The sequence below is a fragment of the Eulemur rufifrons genome, chromosome 1, assembly GCF_041146395.1.
Source record: "Eulemur rufifrons isolate Redbay chromosome 1, OSU_ERuf_1, whole genome shotgun sequence".
In the NCBI taxonomy this organism is placed as follows: domain Eukaryota; kingdom Metazoa; phylum Chordata; class Mammalia; order Primates; family Lemuridae; genus Eulemur; species Eulemur rufifrons.
In genome coordinates this window covers 30797021-30811172 of record NC_090983.1, presented here as the reverse complement: position 1 = coordinate 30811172, position 14152 = coordinate 30797021, and the positions used below count along the sequence as shown (strand labels likewise).

Below are 14152 nucleotides of genomic sequence, written 5' to 3'. Positions count from 1 at the left end.
AAAAATATATATAGAAAAAATTAGCCGGGCATGGTGGCGCATGCCTGTAGTCCCAGCTACTCGGGAGGCTGAGACAGGAGGATCGCTTGAGCTCAGGAGTTTGAGGTTGCTGTGAGCTAGGCTGACACCACGGCACTCACTCTAGCCTGGGCAACAGAGTGAGACTCTGTCTCAAAAAAAAAAAAAAAGAATAATAGAAACACATGTATCCAAAGGTAAATGTTATGGAGTACTCCAAAGAAAATAACAAATTTTTATTGTCACCTATTTTGGACTATTCAAGCCACAATTCACTTGCATTTTTACTGCAAGTGACATATAAAATTAGCTCCCCTCACTTTTTACCATTTTTGAGTCTTTGAGACTTTGCCTCATCATTTGTCACATTTCATGCGTGTATATTCTGTTCTCCCAAATGAATTACAAGCTCTGCAAGCAAAGAGAGGTTTCTTTTGATTTCTTCTGTATTTTCCCCAGCATCTGGCACATGCTCTGCACACAGTACATGTTAAATAAATGTTCATTGACCTTACTGAATATTTTGACTATATTAGTTTGCTAGGGCTGCTGTAACAAAGTACCACAGACTCAGTGGCTTAAACAACAGAATTTTATTGTCTCACAGCTCTGGAGGCTGGGAAGTCTGAAATTGAAGTGTAAGCAGGGTTGATTCCTTCCAAGGGCTGCAAGAGAGAGTTTGTCCCAGAGCTCGCTGGTAGATGGCCGTCTTCTCCTTGTATCTCTTCATGTCATCTTCCCTGACGCATATCTATCTCTTTGTCCAAAATTTCCCTTTTTGTGAGTATACAAGTCAAATTGGATTAGGGCCCACCCCAATCACTTCATCTTAACTAACTATATCTGCAGCTACCCCATTTCCATATAAGGTCAGATGCTGAGGTACTTGGGGTTAGGACTTCAACATATGAATTTGGGTGGCATACAGTTAAACCCATAATACTGATCTTTCACCAAATCATAAAACTTCAGAGGGAAAAGAGGCTTTAAAAATCATTAGCTAGCCTGCACGATAACCTGAACCTCCTTTACCCCAAGCCAACAAGAGCTTTCAGAATTTTAACCATATTTTTGGCAACAAGATTTTAGGGTTGTTTTTGTTTTTTAATGCTTGTCTGTGTTCTTTCCAGAATGGTTCCCGCTGCCTAAGCCTCAAAGCCTTCAGATTGTCTGGAACAGGTGAGCACTGGCCTGGGAAGTCATCTTTAAGCAAGTTGAGGAAACAGTTCCCTGGACCTCAGTCCCTGAACAACAGCCCCTGAGCACCTCTATCTGGGGCCCAAAGCCCCAGGAAGATGCCTCTTGGAGAGCCAGCCCCCTGCAAGTCTGTTGGTTTTTCTCTATGAACCATTTTACTTGCAGTGAGTTTGGTCATTAAAATTGTTTTGTGTCCCTCAGCCATGCCCCAGGCCCTGAGAACGAGGGAATGTTGGCCTGCAAGAAAACCTAGTGGGTTTATTATTCTCTGACACAGAGAAACCAACTAACATCATTGAGTGGCTATTTGGGGGGGTGGGGGGAGCTTGATTCATGGAGGTCATGCTTTCCCAGGCCCTCTCTACGCAGTCTCGGCTCAGACCAGGGCAGACTTTTATTACCAGCTTTCAACAAATCCCTAGTTTCTTTTGCAAAGTAAAACAGATAATAGAGACATTCCGGGAATAGTTAGCTAACTAAGCTGTGCCAGGCAACCTCAGGGCTCAGAAGAACTCAGTGTTTTCGGACAATGACCAATTACAATAACCAGTATTATTTGATCTGAGAGTAATTAGCCGAGCCTCTGTTCTTTTTGCTTCAGTGAGGAGGCAAAAAGGGCAGTGAGGAAAACATCAGAGACAGGGGAAACGAGCTCAAATGTCAAAGAAAAACACACTCGTGCAGGTGGGGAGACGTGGAAGAGTTTCACCGGCCAAGATCCTAACTGAACATTTGAACATTGTTCCTTCCTGAAAATGTGGTGTAGTTTAACTTAACCAAATGTTGTCTGATTCCTCCATACTTACTGTTCATATGCTTTAAGCAGTCTCCACGTGGAGTGAATACCAGGGTACAGAGTGAACTAGGTCAGGAACATAAAACTACGCACTAGCAAAGGATCTTCTACGGGGAGGGACAGGTCACCCAGGATGCCCGCACACTCCACTCTTATTTTCAGAAACACTGATATAACCCAAAACTCTCCATTATTTTGGAGACAGGTTCCAGGGAACTGCTGTTTATCACTTCATTCAGGATGTACAAACTCTCTCTTGCCAGCATGGTCTGGCTCCCTAACCCCTAGCTAGAGATACGTGGATTTTAGCGCTGCTCTGTGGCTTTCATTTCATTATTGGTTTCCAAAATAAATGGCAACTCCAAACCTGCAAACCACCTTAATACTCACCACAGCTCCTGTGGTGAGTGTTGTAGGACAGTTTCTCTGATGTTTCTTCCTGGTGTTGGCTGTGTTTCTTATTGTGGACATCTGCTTTACCATGTCCTAAACTGAGAACATTAAAAAAAGTGCCTATTCTGTCTCTGCCCCTTTCCTCTTCCTATGGATCTGGAGGGGAAAAAAAACAGTCCAGTTGGGCTCATGGTGACCAGCCTGTCCTACACCTGGGAAGTCAATGGCAGCACTGCGTATAGCATATTTTTATACTCAGAGCCGGGCTGTGCTAGGAAATCAAAACTGTCATCTCGGACCTCTGAGAAAACCAGATTTTAGGTATGTGTAGTGATGGGTTAGTAGATGGTGTTTTATATAACCACAAAGCTTGATTTTCATTTTTTCTTATTGTTTGTGTTTCTATTCTGAACTTTTAAAATTAAAGGTAGAAGTCCTGGCACCTAGACCATCTTTTAGGATCTATACACAATCTTAATTCTTTTTATGACTTTTATAAGCAATGGGTGCTGTGGTAATTTAGGTTGGCTGGAACGAATTTATAATCCTTGCACCCAGGGGTGGGCATTCTCCTAGGCTGCTGGTGAAAATGGGAATTGGTGCAGCTCTTCCAGCTGACAATATAAGTCAAATATTAATACTTTAACATGTTGTATACCCTTCAACCTAGGAATTTTAATTCTAAGAATTTATCCTAAGGATATAATTGCACAAGTACATGAAAATTTCTCTCTGAGGGTATTTATTATAGCATGATTTTAATAGTACTACCCCATCCCAACAAAAGAGTGACCAACTCAGATAAGAGACTGGCTATATAAAATATGGTATGCCCACATAATGAGATGCTATGCAGCCAGTAAAATTATGTTTCAGAAGGCTATTCAAAGTCATGGGAACATGATCAAGATAGTCAAGTAGAAAAGTATGTTATAACGACTACATAGTTATATGATATGATCCCATTTTTTCTTGTTAAACAAAAAATATATCTGTGTAAAAATAAAGGATTGAAGGAAAAAAACGAACACTAAAGCAATGGTGATTATCTTTGAGTGAAGGAGATTATCTCAGAGTGATGAAATAGTTTTAATTTTCCTTCTCTGCATTTCTAGGTGTTCTAGAATAAGTATGTATTATTTTGACAATGGAACACTTCTCACTTCTTGAAATGTTACTAGAAGGAGTGGTTTATCACAGGATTTTTTGTCTTTAATACAGACTCTCATTAATTGGGTGGATGGGTTCCCCTAACTCTGCAAGACACTCCTGGTGTGTTTAGTGGTTAACATCACAAGCCTAACAATATTCATTAACATTTAGCCTATATGGAAACGTGCTGGTAGGCAAATTAGCACTTGTGATGTTCATTTTTCATACCAACTTCCATTTCGAAAGTAGAGGACGAAACCAGTGGAGAATTATTCCACATGTGTTAGAGGTAGTGGCAAAGTGTAGAAATGTGACAATAAAGGCAATGGGTAGCAAGCAAGGTTGTAGGTAGCAGGGTGAAGAAGAATGATATAAACGTGAAAGGTGTCAGTAAATCAAAATTCGTGCCCAAGGAAGCAACATTTGTATTCCTCAGCCTCTTTTCTCAGCTCCCAAATACCAGTGTGATGTGCAGTAGCAAGGCGGTGATCACTGGGGCGCTTGGCAAAGGCCCAGATCTAGTGGTCCTACTACCAGGGCTGCCAGGGAAGGCTTACGTCCAGGAGGTGTGGAGGTGGCTGATACAGGGGACACCAAACTTGGCTCGCGGGTAGGGGAGACTTCATCTGTCTACTTTGTCTTGGTCACCACCTCTGCCAGCTAAGGAGAAGGAAAAGTGGTGTGTGACAGTCGTAGTTCAGAGGCTGTGAGATTGGAGCAAATCTGGAAACTACTAGAAGCCCTGATGCAACTGTGTGGGAAGGATGAGGGGAGGCTCTGTTAGTTGAAGTGGAAAGGCCTAAAAAAGAAATCTTTATATGACTGATCAGTACCTACTCTTCTTTCTTTCATTTGTCTGGTTACAAAAAATGGCCTGTTCTTATAAGAAATGTGGCTCCCCTAAGGCCCCCCAAAGCTCCATCCAGCCTTTCCTGGCTTCCCTGGACACTCTACATAAACATAGTCTAAATAGTAACAGCATGCGTGCCGTGCTAACACAGTGTAACACAGGTCCCTGGCCTTCTCTGTCGAGTCAGATTGCAGCACCTAAGCCCCCACTGCAGGGCAGGTCTGGAGCTGCCACTGTTCTGGGCAGTGGAGTGGGGGAGTGTGCTGAGAGACAAGTCGCTGATTGGGGTGGGGAGGGGCATCGCTCCACACTACCACCACCACCTACCCACTGCCCCCTCCACACACCGGAAATTCATACTTAACCAGAAAGCCTGAAGACTGCAGAAAGTAGATTCAGGCCCCAATTTTGGCACAGGACCCACCCCACCACCCAATAATGTGGGTGGACCAGCTAAAAATGTTTTCATGAGATTTTCCCTGAATCTCCTTCCAGACTGTTTCCAGGCTCACTAATAGTGATTTGTACCCCCAAACCTCTATTTCATGGGCCTGAAAAACTTCTGCCTGGACAGGATACCCTGGATGGAGAATATACCTTACCTGCCTGTCGTTCCTCAGGCCACAGGTAATGAGCAGGCCTCCCCACTGGATTCCTTTTTCTCTTAACTGGCCTGGAAATTTGCAAGGACTGGGGGTTTGCAAATTTCCTTTCTATCTTGTCTATGAAGCAATTATTCCTGAGTTTTAGGGTAGTTGTCTGTTTGGAGAAACCGTTTTATGTCATGGGAATCGGATACCTGAAAGTTTCTTATGCAAATATCATGCAAAAATTAGGCAAATTACTATTCTGGGCCAAGACTTCCAGCATCCCTGCATCATTGCACCTGGAAGGGAAAGAATATCTTGCTCTTTCTTGCTTTAAGCCAGTATGTGTACTTGACATTAAGTAAGCCCATCTATTTTTCCTTAATTGGGGATTTGCTAAGGTATTTCATGGCCATGCAACTTAATTCTGAAAGTCAGACCTCAGCCCTGTGGTTAATTGCCTTCTGGGATCTGAACAGCTTTCCCTCTTGTGGTTTTCCACTTGTCAGCGTATCTGTGGGTTGTAGAGATGGGTGCACTTAAATGATTGGCACTAGGTTGGCGAAGACCTTTAAACATTGTAAGTAAATAGAAAACATGGAGGTCCGCAAACCACCCTCCCCAGCTTCCTATCAGGCCCCTCTCCCTTTCTTTGTCCTGGGCCAGACAACTAGCCTTGATTCCCTTCTTTAAAACTCACTCTTCTCCCTCCCAGCCCAGGGTCCCTCTGTTGGCAATGCCTGCCCCTTGCCTGCCCCCAAGTCTTCAGCTCTGAGCTCACAGGCCACTTCCTCAAGAAAGCCTTCCCTGACCACCTCCTGCTGCCATTCCAGGTCAGCCATCAGGGCTGTCTTAGTTCAGGCTGCTATAATAAAAGACCTTAGACTGGGTAATTTATAATCCAAGTGAATTTATTTCTCACAGTTCTGGAGCCTGGGAAGTCCAAGATTAAGGTGCCAGCAAATTGGGTGTCCGGTGAGAGCTCTCTGATTCACAGATGGTGCCTTCTTAACTGTGTCCTCACAGGGCAGAAAGGGCAAAAGAGCCCCCTCAAGCCTCTTTTATGAAGGCACTAATCCCATTCATGTGGCCTCCACCCTCATAACCTAATTGCTTCCCAAAGGCCCCACCTCCTAATACCATCACTTTGGTGATTAGGTTTCAGTGTAGGAATGTTGGAGGGACACAGATGTTCAGACCACAGTAGGGGCCGTCTCTTCACAGTTGTACTTACACACTTGTGTGATAAGTTGATAAGTGACTGTCTCCTCTACTAGACTAAGCTGCCAGAGACAGAGTCTTGCTCTGTATCTCCCAGAGCCAACCACCTACTAGCACATAGTAGTTGCTCAATAAATGGATTTGCTCATCTCCAAATATATAATTCAATATGAGGTCAGCTCGAGGACTTGTCTTTACTATGATTTGGACACTTAATTGTCTTTCTTCCTCTGCTCCACTTCAGGGGAACCAAGAGAGCTTCTTAACTAATAACTCTGGGGGCTGAGCTTCAGAAACGCTGTAAATAAGCATATTTTCTGCCTAACTTCACCCTCCAGAATCACCTCTCTCCCTCTCCCTGCCCAAGATTCTGTGCTTGCCACCCCTGGAGTCCAGAGACCGGAACATTTTCAATCAGGCTTTTCTGCTTGGTTGGGGCTGTTGTGTCCCTCCAAGAAGTATCCTTAATAATATATTTCTGCTTCTATAATTGTACTTCTGTGCCTTTTATGTGTCCACGATGCCAGAGACACAGTGGAGGGCAGGGGAGCTTAGTAGTAGAATGCCAAGCGTTTTCTCCTTCTTCTTAAGTAATAGCAGGGGTGAGCATTTTTGTATGGGGGTTATTTTCCCACTTACCTTCAACTTTAGTAATTCCCAGGAAAATGCCACTTAAAACATTCTTCTAAGGCAAGCCATCTCCTTTCTTTACTTTTTGCTTTTCTCCCTTTAATTTTTCAGAAGGGAGGCTGCTAGAGAAACACAATTTTTCTCTCTCACTTTTCCAGGCTGGGCAGAGTTCCTGAAGCTGAAGACCTGGCCTCGCAAATGCTGAGAGGCTTTCCCCGAGACCGTGTCTCTGCACAGGAGGCACTTGTGCACGATTACTTCAGCGCCCTGCCGTCGCAGCTGCACCAGCTTCCTGACGGTGAGTGTGTGTGTGTACGTATGTGCTAAGTCTTGGTGTCATAAGTGTCTTCTCTCAACACTGGAGAATCATAGCATTTGCACCCAGGAGTGAAGTTAGAGATTGATTTGCCTGGGAGAAGCAAGATGGGACCCAGTCTTGCCTGAGTTTTGCATGAGATTCTCTCAAACTCTAAAGCACTGGTGGGAAGAGGTGACAAGGACCTCCTTGTAATGATCTGATCATTTCACATATCCATACATACACTTAGAAATGGGACGAGGTGAAAGTTGCCTCTGGGTTGTTTGCTTTAGCTACCATCTGCTAGGAGAAGCAAAACCAAAGTTTCTAACAAGGCCCTTCTCTCTTTCCATGGAGAGTAAGATGATCGGTGACATGGATATGTCATGAGAGGAGAGCTGGGCCCTCCTTGATTGGTAACATGATGCTGCAGAAGGAAGCGCCGCCGAGGTGGGGCACTGGGGGAGGGCAGCGTCCCCCAGGCTGGCCACCCGCTGGAAACGCAAGTTACCCTGAAATCAGCCTTTGCTACCTGGGCCTGAACTCATCCTCCAAATCTAAAGTATGCTGAGGGATCATGCAGTCAAAGCTCTCCTTTTGTTTCTAGAACACGGGCAGGAAAGGCTACAGGAGGATGTGGGCAGTGTGGTCATGGGAGGACTGTCCTTAGGTGGAGCTTCTGTGAAAACATCCACCATTCAACCGAAAATAGTTTTTAGAAGTCCTAAGCTGGAGGAAAAAAAAGCTAAGGAGGAGGGCCTAAGGGCTCGGCCTGGGAAGAGGGGACTGGGAGAGGGTGGGGGAATGGGGCGGGGACACAGTGGGGTGAGGACAGGGTCAGGGCCAAGAGCTACTGTCCAGGAGGCGTAGACACAGTCTGGCAGACCTGGCAGGGTTTGGATCTAGGACGCTGTCCTGCAGCAAGACAAAGCTCTTGGTTTAGGACTTGTTGAGGTATTTTCTTATTAAAGTGAATCATTTAGAATCTCCAAAAATAACCATAGTTGTACAACTGGGGTTAATGTCTTACTTAACCCTGAAAGAAGAGTCAGTCATTAGTATTTATTAACTTGCCGTTAAGTGTCAAGAACTTATTAAGTGCTATAAAAAGTTGAGGAAAACAAGAGGCTTGTCCTTGGCCTCAAGGATCTTACGGAGTGGGAGGAAAAGAGGGTGAAGAAGAGGAAACAGGGCGCCCTCGTGCACATATCAGCACAAATCACATCCAAGAAGCCAAAATCTGTGTGTAATCAACTGCAGATGTGCAGAGACCACGTGGAAGAACTAGAATACTTCGAGTGAGATGGATTGGACTAGAGGTGACCCTGAAGTAGACTTTGGAAGGTGGGAGGGACACGCTTTGGCATGTGGCTAGGACAAAAGAGGCTGCGGGCCACCCTACAATTCTCCCTCCCTTCCTTGTACGTCTGCCCCTTTTCAGCCGCACCACCCACCTTCCCAGCCCAGTCAGTCCCCTCCTCCCGGGCCGACGCCCTGCACCCTTCCTTCTTAGCTTTCTCCTCTCAGGCTTGGGACTTCGAACTCTCCCACTTCATGCAAGTGCACACACTTGAGTATGCACACACACACACACACACTCCCTTGTCTTCACTTAAACTTCCACGTTGGCCCTTGTCCTCCAGGGTCTGTTATGCTACATACTGAGAATCACTGTGAATCTTCAAAGTTTTCTCTAGGCACCAGCTCTGCCCGACGAAGGGTAATTAGAAAGAAATAATCAACTGTCCAAACCAATGTGTTGTTAGAAACTTGAGTTTTGATTCTTCCTAGCTGATCCGAAGCAAAGCCACCAACAGAGGAGCTCCAGTGCATGTATGTCTAGGGGGTGCTATGTGTGTCTGTGTGTGCACGGGTGTGAGAGAGAACGATCTGTATTCCTTCTCTGTTCACCCAGTCACAGAGCCCAAATCTACTTTGACACTTTTAGAAAAATGAAAAGATGGAATCTTGCAGGAGCCTGCCTGCACTGGGGGGAGATGAGGAGTGCTCACAGCAGGAGGGAAGTTGACTTTTCTTTATACATATAGGGGTTTTTCCATGCAGAGTTTAAATTATGCCTGATAAAAGGAGTTTCGTGGATGTTTCAGTTCTTTCAAATTCTCCTGGCTTCCTCCCAATTAAATGAGGTTTGTCAAAGCCACAGGGCTCTGCTGCTGCTGCCTCGGCGGACAAGCACTTCCTGCAGCGACATCTCGAATCCCCGAGGGAGAAGATGAAAGGGCCGGCGCCAAGAGACGGGGAAGGGGGGGACTGGGTGTGTGTGTGCCTGTATATGTGTGTGTGCTTGCGCACGCATGTGCACACTCCTGTGTATGTGGATGCTGGGGGCTGGGGTGTAGAAATACTTACAGAAGCAGACTGACAGTTAAGACAAGGAAGAGTAGACAGGAAAAGGAAATCTACCAGGGAAGAAAAACAGAGGAAGAGATAGAAGCATCTGGGGCCAGTTTGTGCACCTTCACGACAGTGGCCCTCACCAAGGGCACGTCACTACTAAGGGATGCATTCCCTCGGCCTGGCAGTGCCAGCCTGATCTCTCATTGCCCCTGGCAATGAGCTTTTATTAAAAGCCTCCTTTGCAGACTGAGAGCACCAGCAGGTAATCACAGTTCCCAACCTTCAGGGACACAGAATCTCCATCCCAGAGGAGGGCTGCCCCAGACATGAGAATTGTGCAAAAATAAGACATGCTCCTATGAGTGATATGTAAGGAGAGTTTCTCTACCATAATTATGCAAGAAATTTTGCTCTCTGGTGGCATTTCAGTATGGAATCATTTAGAGGCTTATATTTATATCATTTTATTATTCTGGTTGCAGGATAACAGAGTTGTCACTTTAAAATATATTCTGTTTCCCCTTTGATCTGGAATATGCCACCTCTTATTGTCTGCCCTCTGAAGAAGACAATTGAAGCATAAAACCTGTGACTGGGAAATGTGTGGAGAGGGGAAGGACAGCCTAAATCCCAGGGGAAGAGTGGTACAGAAATTCTCCACAAAATGCAAGAATTGTCCCCGTCCATCCGTGTCTATTTTCATGAAGCTGAGAAGTCCTGAACAACATTTTCCCTAGGTTGTGGCAGTAAGCCTAGAGCCAGAGGCAATTTATCAGGGAGTTATTTGCCATGAAAACCAGGAATTCCAGGATTAGTTCCCTTTTGGAGAGCCCTCCTAAGTGGAAAAGTGTGAATATTAGAATGGCAAGCACGTGGGAACTTCTGCCAAGTTCTGACATTTTCCCTTATTGACTCATGAACACCTGAAGAAACACTTGTTGAAGGAGAAATTATTGGTAGTCCCTCTCAAAACACGTCCAACAGCAAGCTAATTGCTTTTGCAGATGGCCAGGGAGCGGTTCTTCCCACTCAGACACCGGCTTACGGCCACACTTGTGGTCCTCATGGCTGAGCCAGCAGTGCAGGACGTCAGCTGGGGCAGCTAGGACCTAAAATTAGGCCCTTGGCAACTCTCTAATCTTAGCTGCAGGTTCAGCTTCTTCATTTAATTCCCTTTGCCCTCAGCATGAACTTGGGCTCTGCGAAAGGAACACTGTTTAATGATTTGGGGATGGGGGGAGGAGAAAATCATTAAGCTGCCCCTTCTAGAAACTGGCTCCACTCCGTTCATGCAGGAAGCCTTCCAAATGTTACCCTTGGAAAGTTAAGACTGATTTTGGAACCTAGCCATCTTGAACTACAGACACTGATCCAGAAAAGTATTTTTTATCTGGGCAGTAAATGCCACGTGATTTAAGAGTCTGGTCCTTAAGCCACGGTCCTTGATCGTCAGGACATCAAAGGCAGTCTCTCTCTCTCTCTCTCTCTCTCTCTCTCTCCCTCGCTCTCTCTTTCTCTCTGGGTTGGTCCAATTTTGCGAGCCAAATCTCATGCTTAAGTCTCCCATTCTTCCTGGACTAAATCCCCTTCTCTTTTAAAACAGGTTTTAACATCTTCGAAAAAAAATTTTTAAATTTAAAAGCTTGTCATTGTTTCACAAGTAATTTTTCAAAAACAATGTACCATAGGCAACATTGTTACTGTATACTTATATACACAGAGGGATGGAAGACGGCAGGGCATTTATACCTGTACCGTTCATCACACCACCCTAATATCCATACTCTGATAGATAGGTCTCACTCATATTGCCCTATTAAAATCTGAGTAATATTTTGTTTTGCTCCCATAGAAGAACTTCAGGCCTTCTTTGAACATCATCTCCTTGTTATATTTAAAAATCCCTCTGCTATCACTTCCCCAAAACCACTTTTTTTTTTTTTTTTTTTTTTTTTTTTTTTCCGAGACAGAGTCTCACTTTGTTGCCCGGGCTAGAGTGAGTGCCGTGGCGTCAGCCCAGCTCACAGCAACCTCACACTCCTGGACTTAAGCGATCCTCCTGCCTCAGCCTCCCGAGTAGCTGGGACTATAGGCATGCGCCACCAGGCCCGGCTAATTTTTTGTATATATATATTTTAGTTGTCCATATAATTTCTTTCTATTTTAGTAGAGACGGGGTCTCACTCTTGCTCAGGCTGGTCTCGAACTCCTGACCTCGAGCGATCCACCCGCCTCGGCCTCCCAGAGTGCTAGGATTACAGGCGTGAGCCACCGCGCCCGGCCCCCAAAACCACTTTCTAGGCAGAATTACCTTAACCTTTTTTTTATTTCCAAATATAAATTCTGTTTATCCTACTTCTTAGTTATTTCATTGTTCCATTCTGGATCTATTCCAGTTATTCTGCATGTCTCTGAGACTATGGTGCAGCATAGACTTGAATTTCTAGCATATTGGGAGAATTATGTTCCAGTTCATTCACTGAAGATTTATTGAGTGTCTATTAGGTGTGATATTGAAGAACAGAAAAGTGAATTGGTTATGGACCCTGTCTTCAAAGCGCTTACAATCCTTAAGGAAATGAGACAAGTATATCAACAGCTGCAGATCAAGAGCACATATCAAGTGCTCCGAGTGTTCAGAGGAGGTAAAATTAACTCCAGCTATGGGGCCCAGCATGATTTTGTGAGCTGGTCTTGAAAGATGATGGGTCCGAATGGTTGAGGAGGAAGGGCACCCAAGGAGAGAAATGTCTTCCTCCTCTTCATACTGTGTAAGATCATTCTGAAATTTTTTTTCTTTTTAATATCAGTGGCATGATCTTAACTCATTTATCAGGGTAGTTTTATTCCTTATAGTTGTATGTCCTCTTGCAACAATTAAACATTCTTTAACCTGTACTAATGAAGCTTAGTTTAGCTCTTTGTAAGCTTCCACATGGTTTCGAACCTATTCTGTTTGTTGCTTTTATTGTCTAGTCTATTCAAAGTTTAACCAGACTGTTTTGTCGTTCTATGAGGCCAGGTTTCAGGGGCTGGAGATGATGGGAAGGAGGGAAGGAAGATTCTCAGCCAGGTGTCTTGACTCTGTGCTGCTCCTTGGAGTTTGTAACATAACTCAGACCACTCTCTCAACCTTTTGAATCCTCCATTTATCAGTACTTGAGAAGCAAGACATTAAGAAGCCAATTTGGAAGTGACCCCTATAACACACTTCTTCACTTTCTGTGCTTAAAGTTGTCCTAATCCATCCAATACATTAGAGGAGATGCTGGGTTGAGACATGGTTTGTGGTGTTGCATATCATTGTGATGCTGGATAAAGTCCCTCAGCCCAACCAAGCCCTTAAGTTAGTTGAATTTGTTAGCATCATGAGCTGAAACAGTCTGCGAGTAAAGATAAACCATTCAGAAAAGAATTAGAGACCCTTAGAGTGGGAAATGATCTTAAATATTTATTCCATACCTTCATTATTTAGATGAGTCACTGACACCCAGGAAAGTATAATAGTAGCTACCTTTGATTGCACATATATGTGCTTTACATAAATTCTCATTCAATCAGTATACTAATTGGTGAGGCTGGAATTATTCTCTTCACATTACAGCTTTTAAAATTGGAACTGAAAGAGTCTAATTGCTCAAAGTTAAACAGTTAGTAAGTGGTAGAGCCAAGATTTGACTTCAAATCAGACTCCCAAGCTACAATCTTCCCACTATTCATTGCTCTTGCTAAAGATCACGTAGGAACTTGATTGCAAACCCAGGATTAGAACCAAGATCTTGGTGCCCAGTCCTGTGCTCTTTCCACTGTCTCATGCACTGGGTTTAATTTAAAACCTTCCTGGGAAAGATTCCACACGACCCCAGGTAATATGTTTAATATCTCACAACTAAGGGGACTCAGTTTTGTGTTGAATAGAGACTCATGCCCCAGTACCACCAGTCTCTTCCTCAATGCTATCTTAGCTTCTGTTCTTTTTTTTTTTTTTTTGTAATAATGTACACAATAACCCTTGGGTTTTAAGACTTCTTAATCAATGATAATTGTTTTTGTTTCACTCTATAACTCATTCAATTTTATAAAAAATAAATCAAGCATCGAATGTAAAATGGGACAAAAGCATAAAAAATAGCAATTTATGCAAGAGGAAACAAAAAGAACATACCAACACATGGAATAAATAAACAGCTTTACTAGGGATTAAATGAATACAAATAATTTTTAAATTAGTTATTTTTTTCTTTATTCTAATGACTCCCAGTGTTGGTAGGAGGTTGTGGTAAAAATGATTCTCTGCTGATAGTAGTGTAAATTGGGGCAAGCTTTGCAAAGCATTACAGCACACATATCAGGAGCCATAAAAATGGCCATATCCAGCCAGTCGCAGTGGCTCATGTCTGTAATCCCAGCACTTAGGGAGGTGGAGGTGGGAGGATCACTTGAGCCCAGGAATTGGAGACAAGCCTGGGCAACATAGCAAGACCTCATCACTACAAAAAATAAAAATACTAGCCTGGCGTGGTAGAGCATGCCTGTAATCCCAGCTACTCTGGAGGCTGAAGTAGGAGGATTGCTTGACCCCGACAGCTTGAGGTCACAGTGAGCTATGATGATGCCACTGCACTCCAGCCCAGGCAATAGAGTGAGACCCT

General features: G+C 44.1%; 1 protein-coding gene across 2 annotated transcripts in view; it reads left to right on the top strand.

Annotated features, from left to right (window-relative positions):
• The window catches only part of CDK15 (cyclin dependent kinase 15), a 76628-nt gene that overhangs the window by 56123 nt on the left and 6353 nt on the right, over positions 1-14152 (top strand). For both annotated transcript variants that reach the window (XM_069468689.1, XM_069468679.1), the window contains exons 11-12: positions 1149-1197; positions 7003-7142. In XM_069468689.1, coding sequence (XP_069324790.1) covers positions 1149-1197; positions 7003-7142 — 189 coding nt within the window. The remainder of the gene's footprint in view (positions 1-1148; positions 1198-7002; positions 7143-14152) is intronic.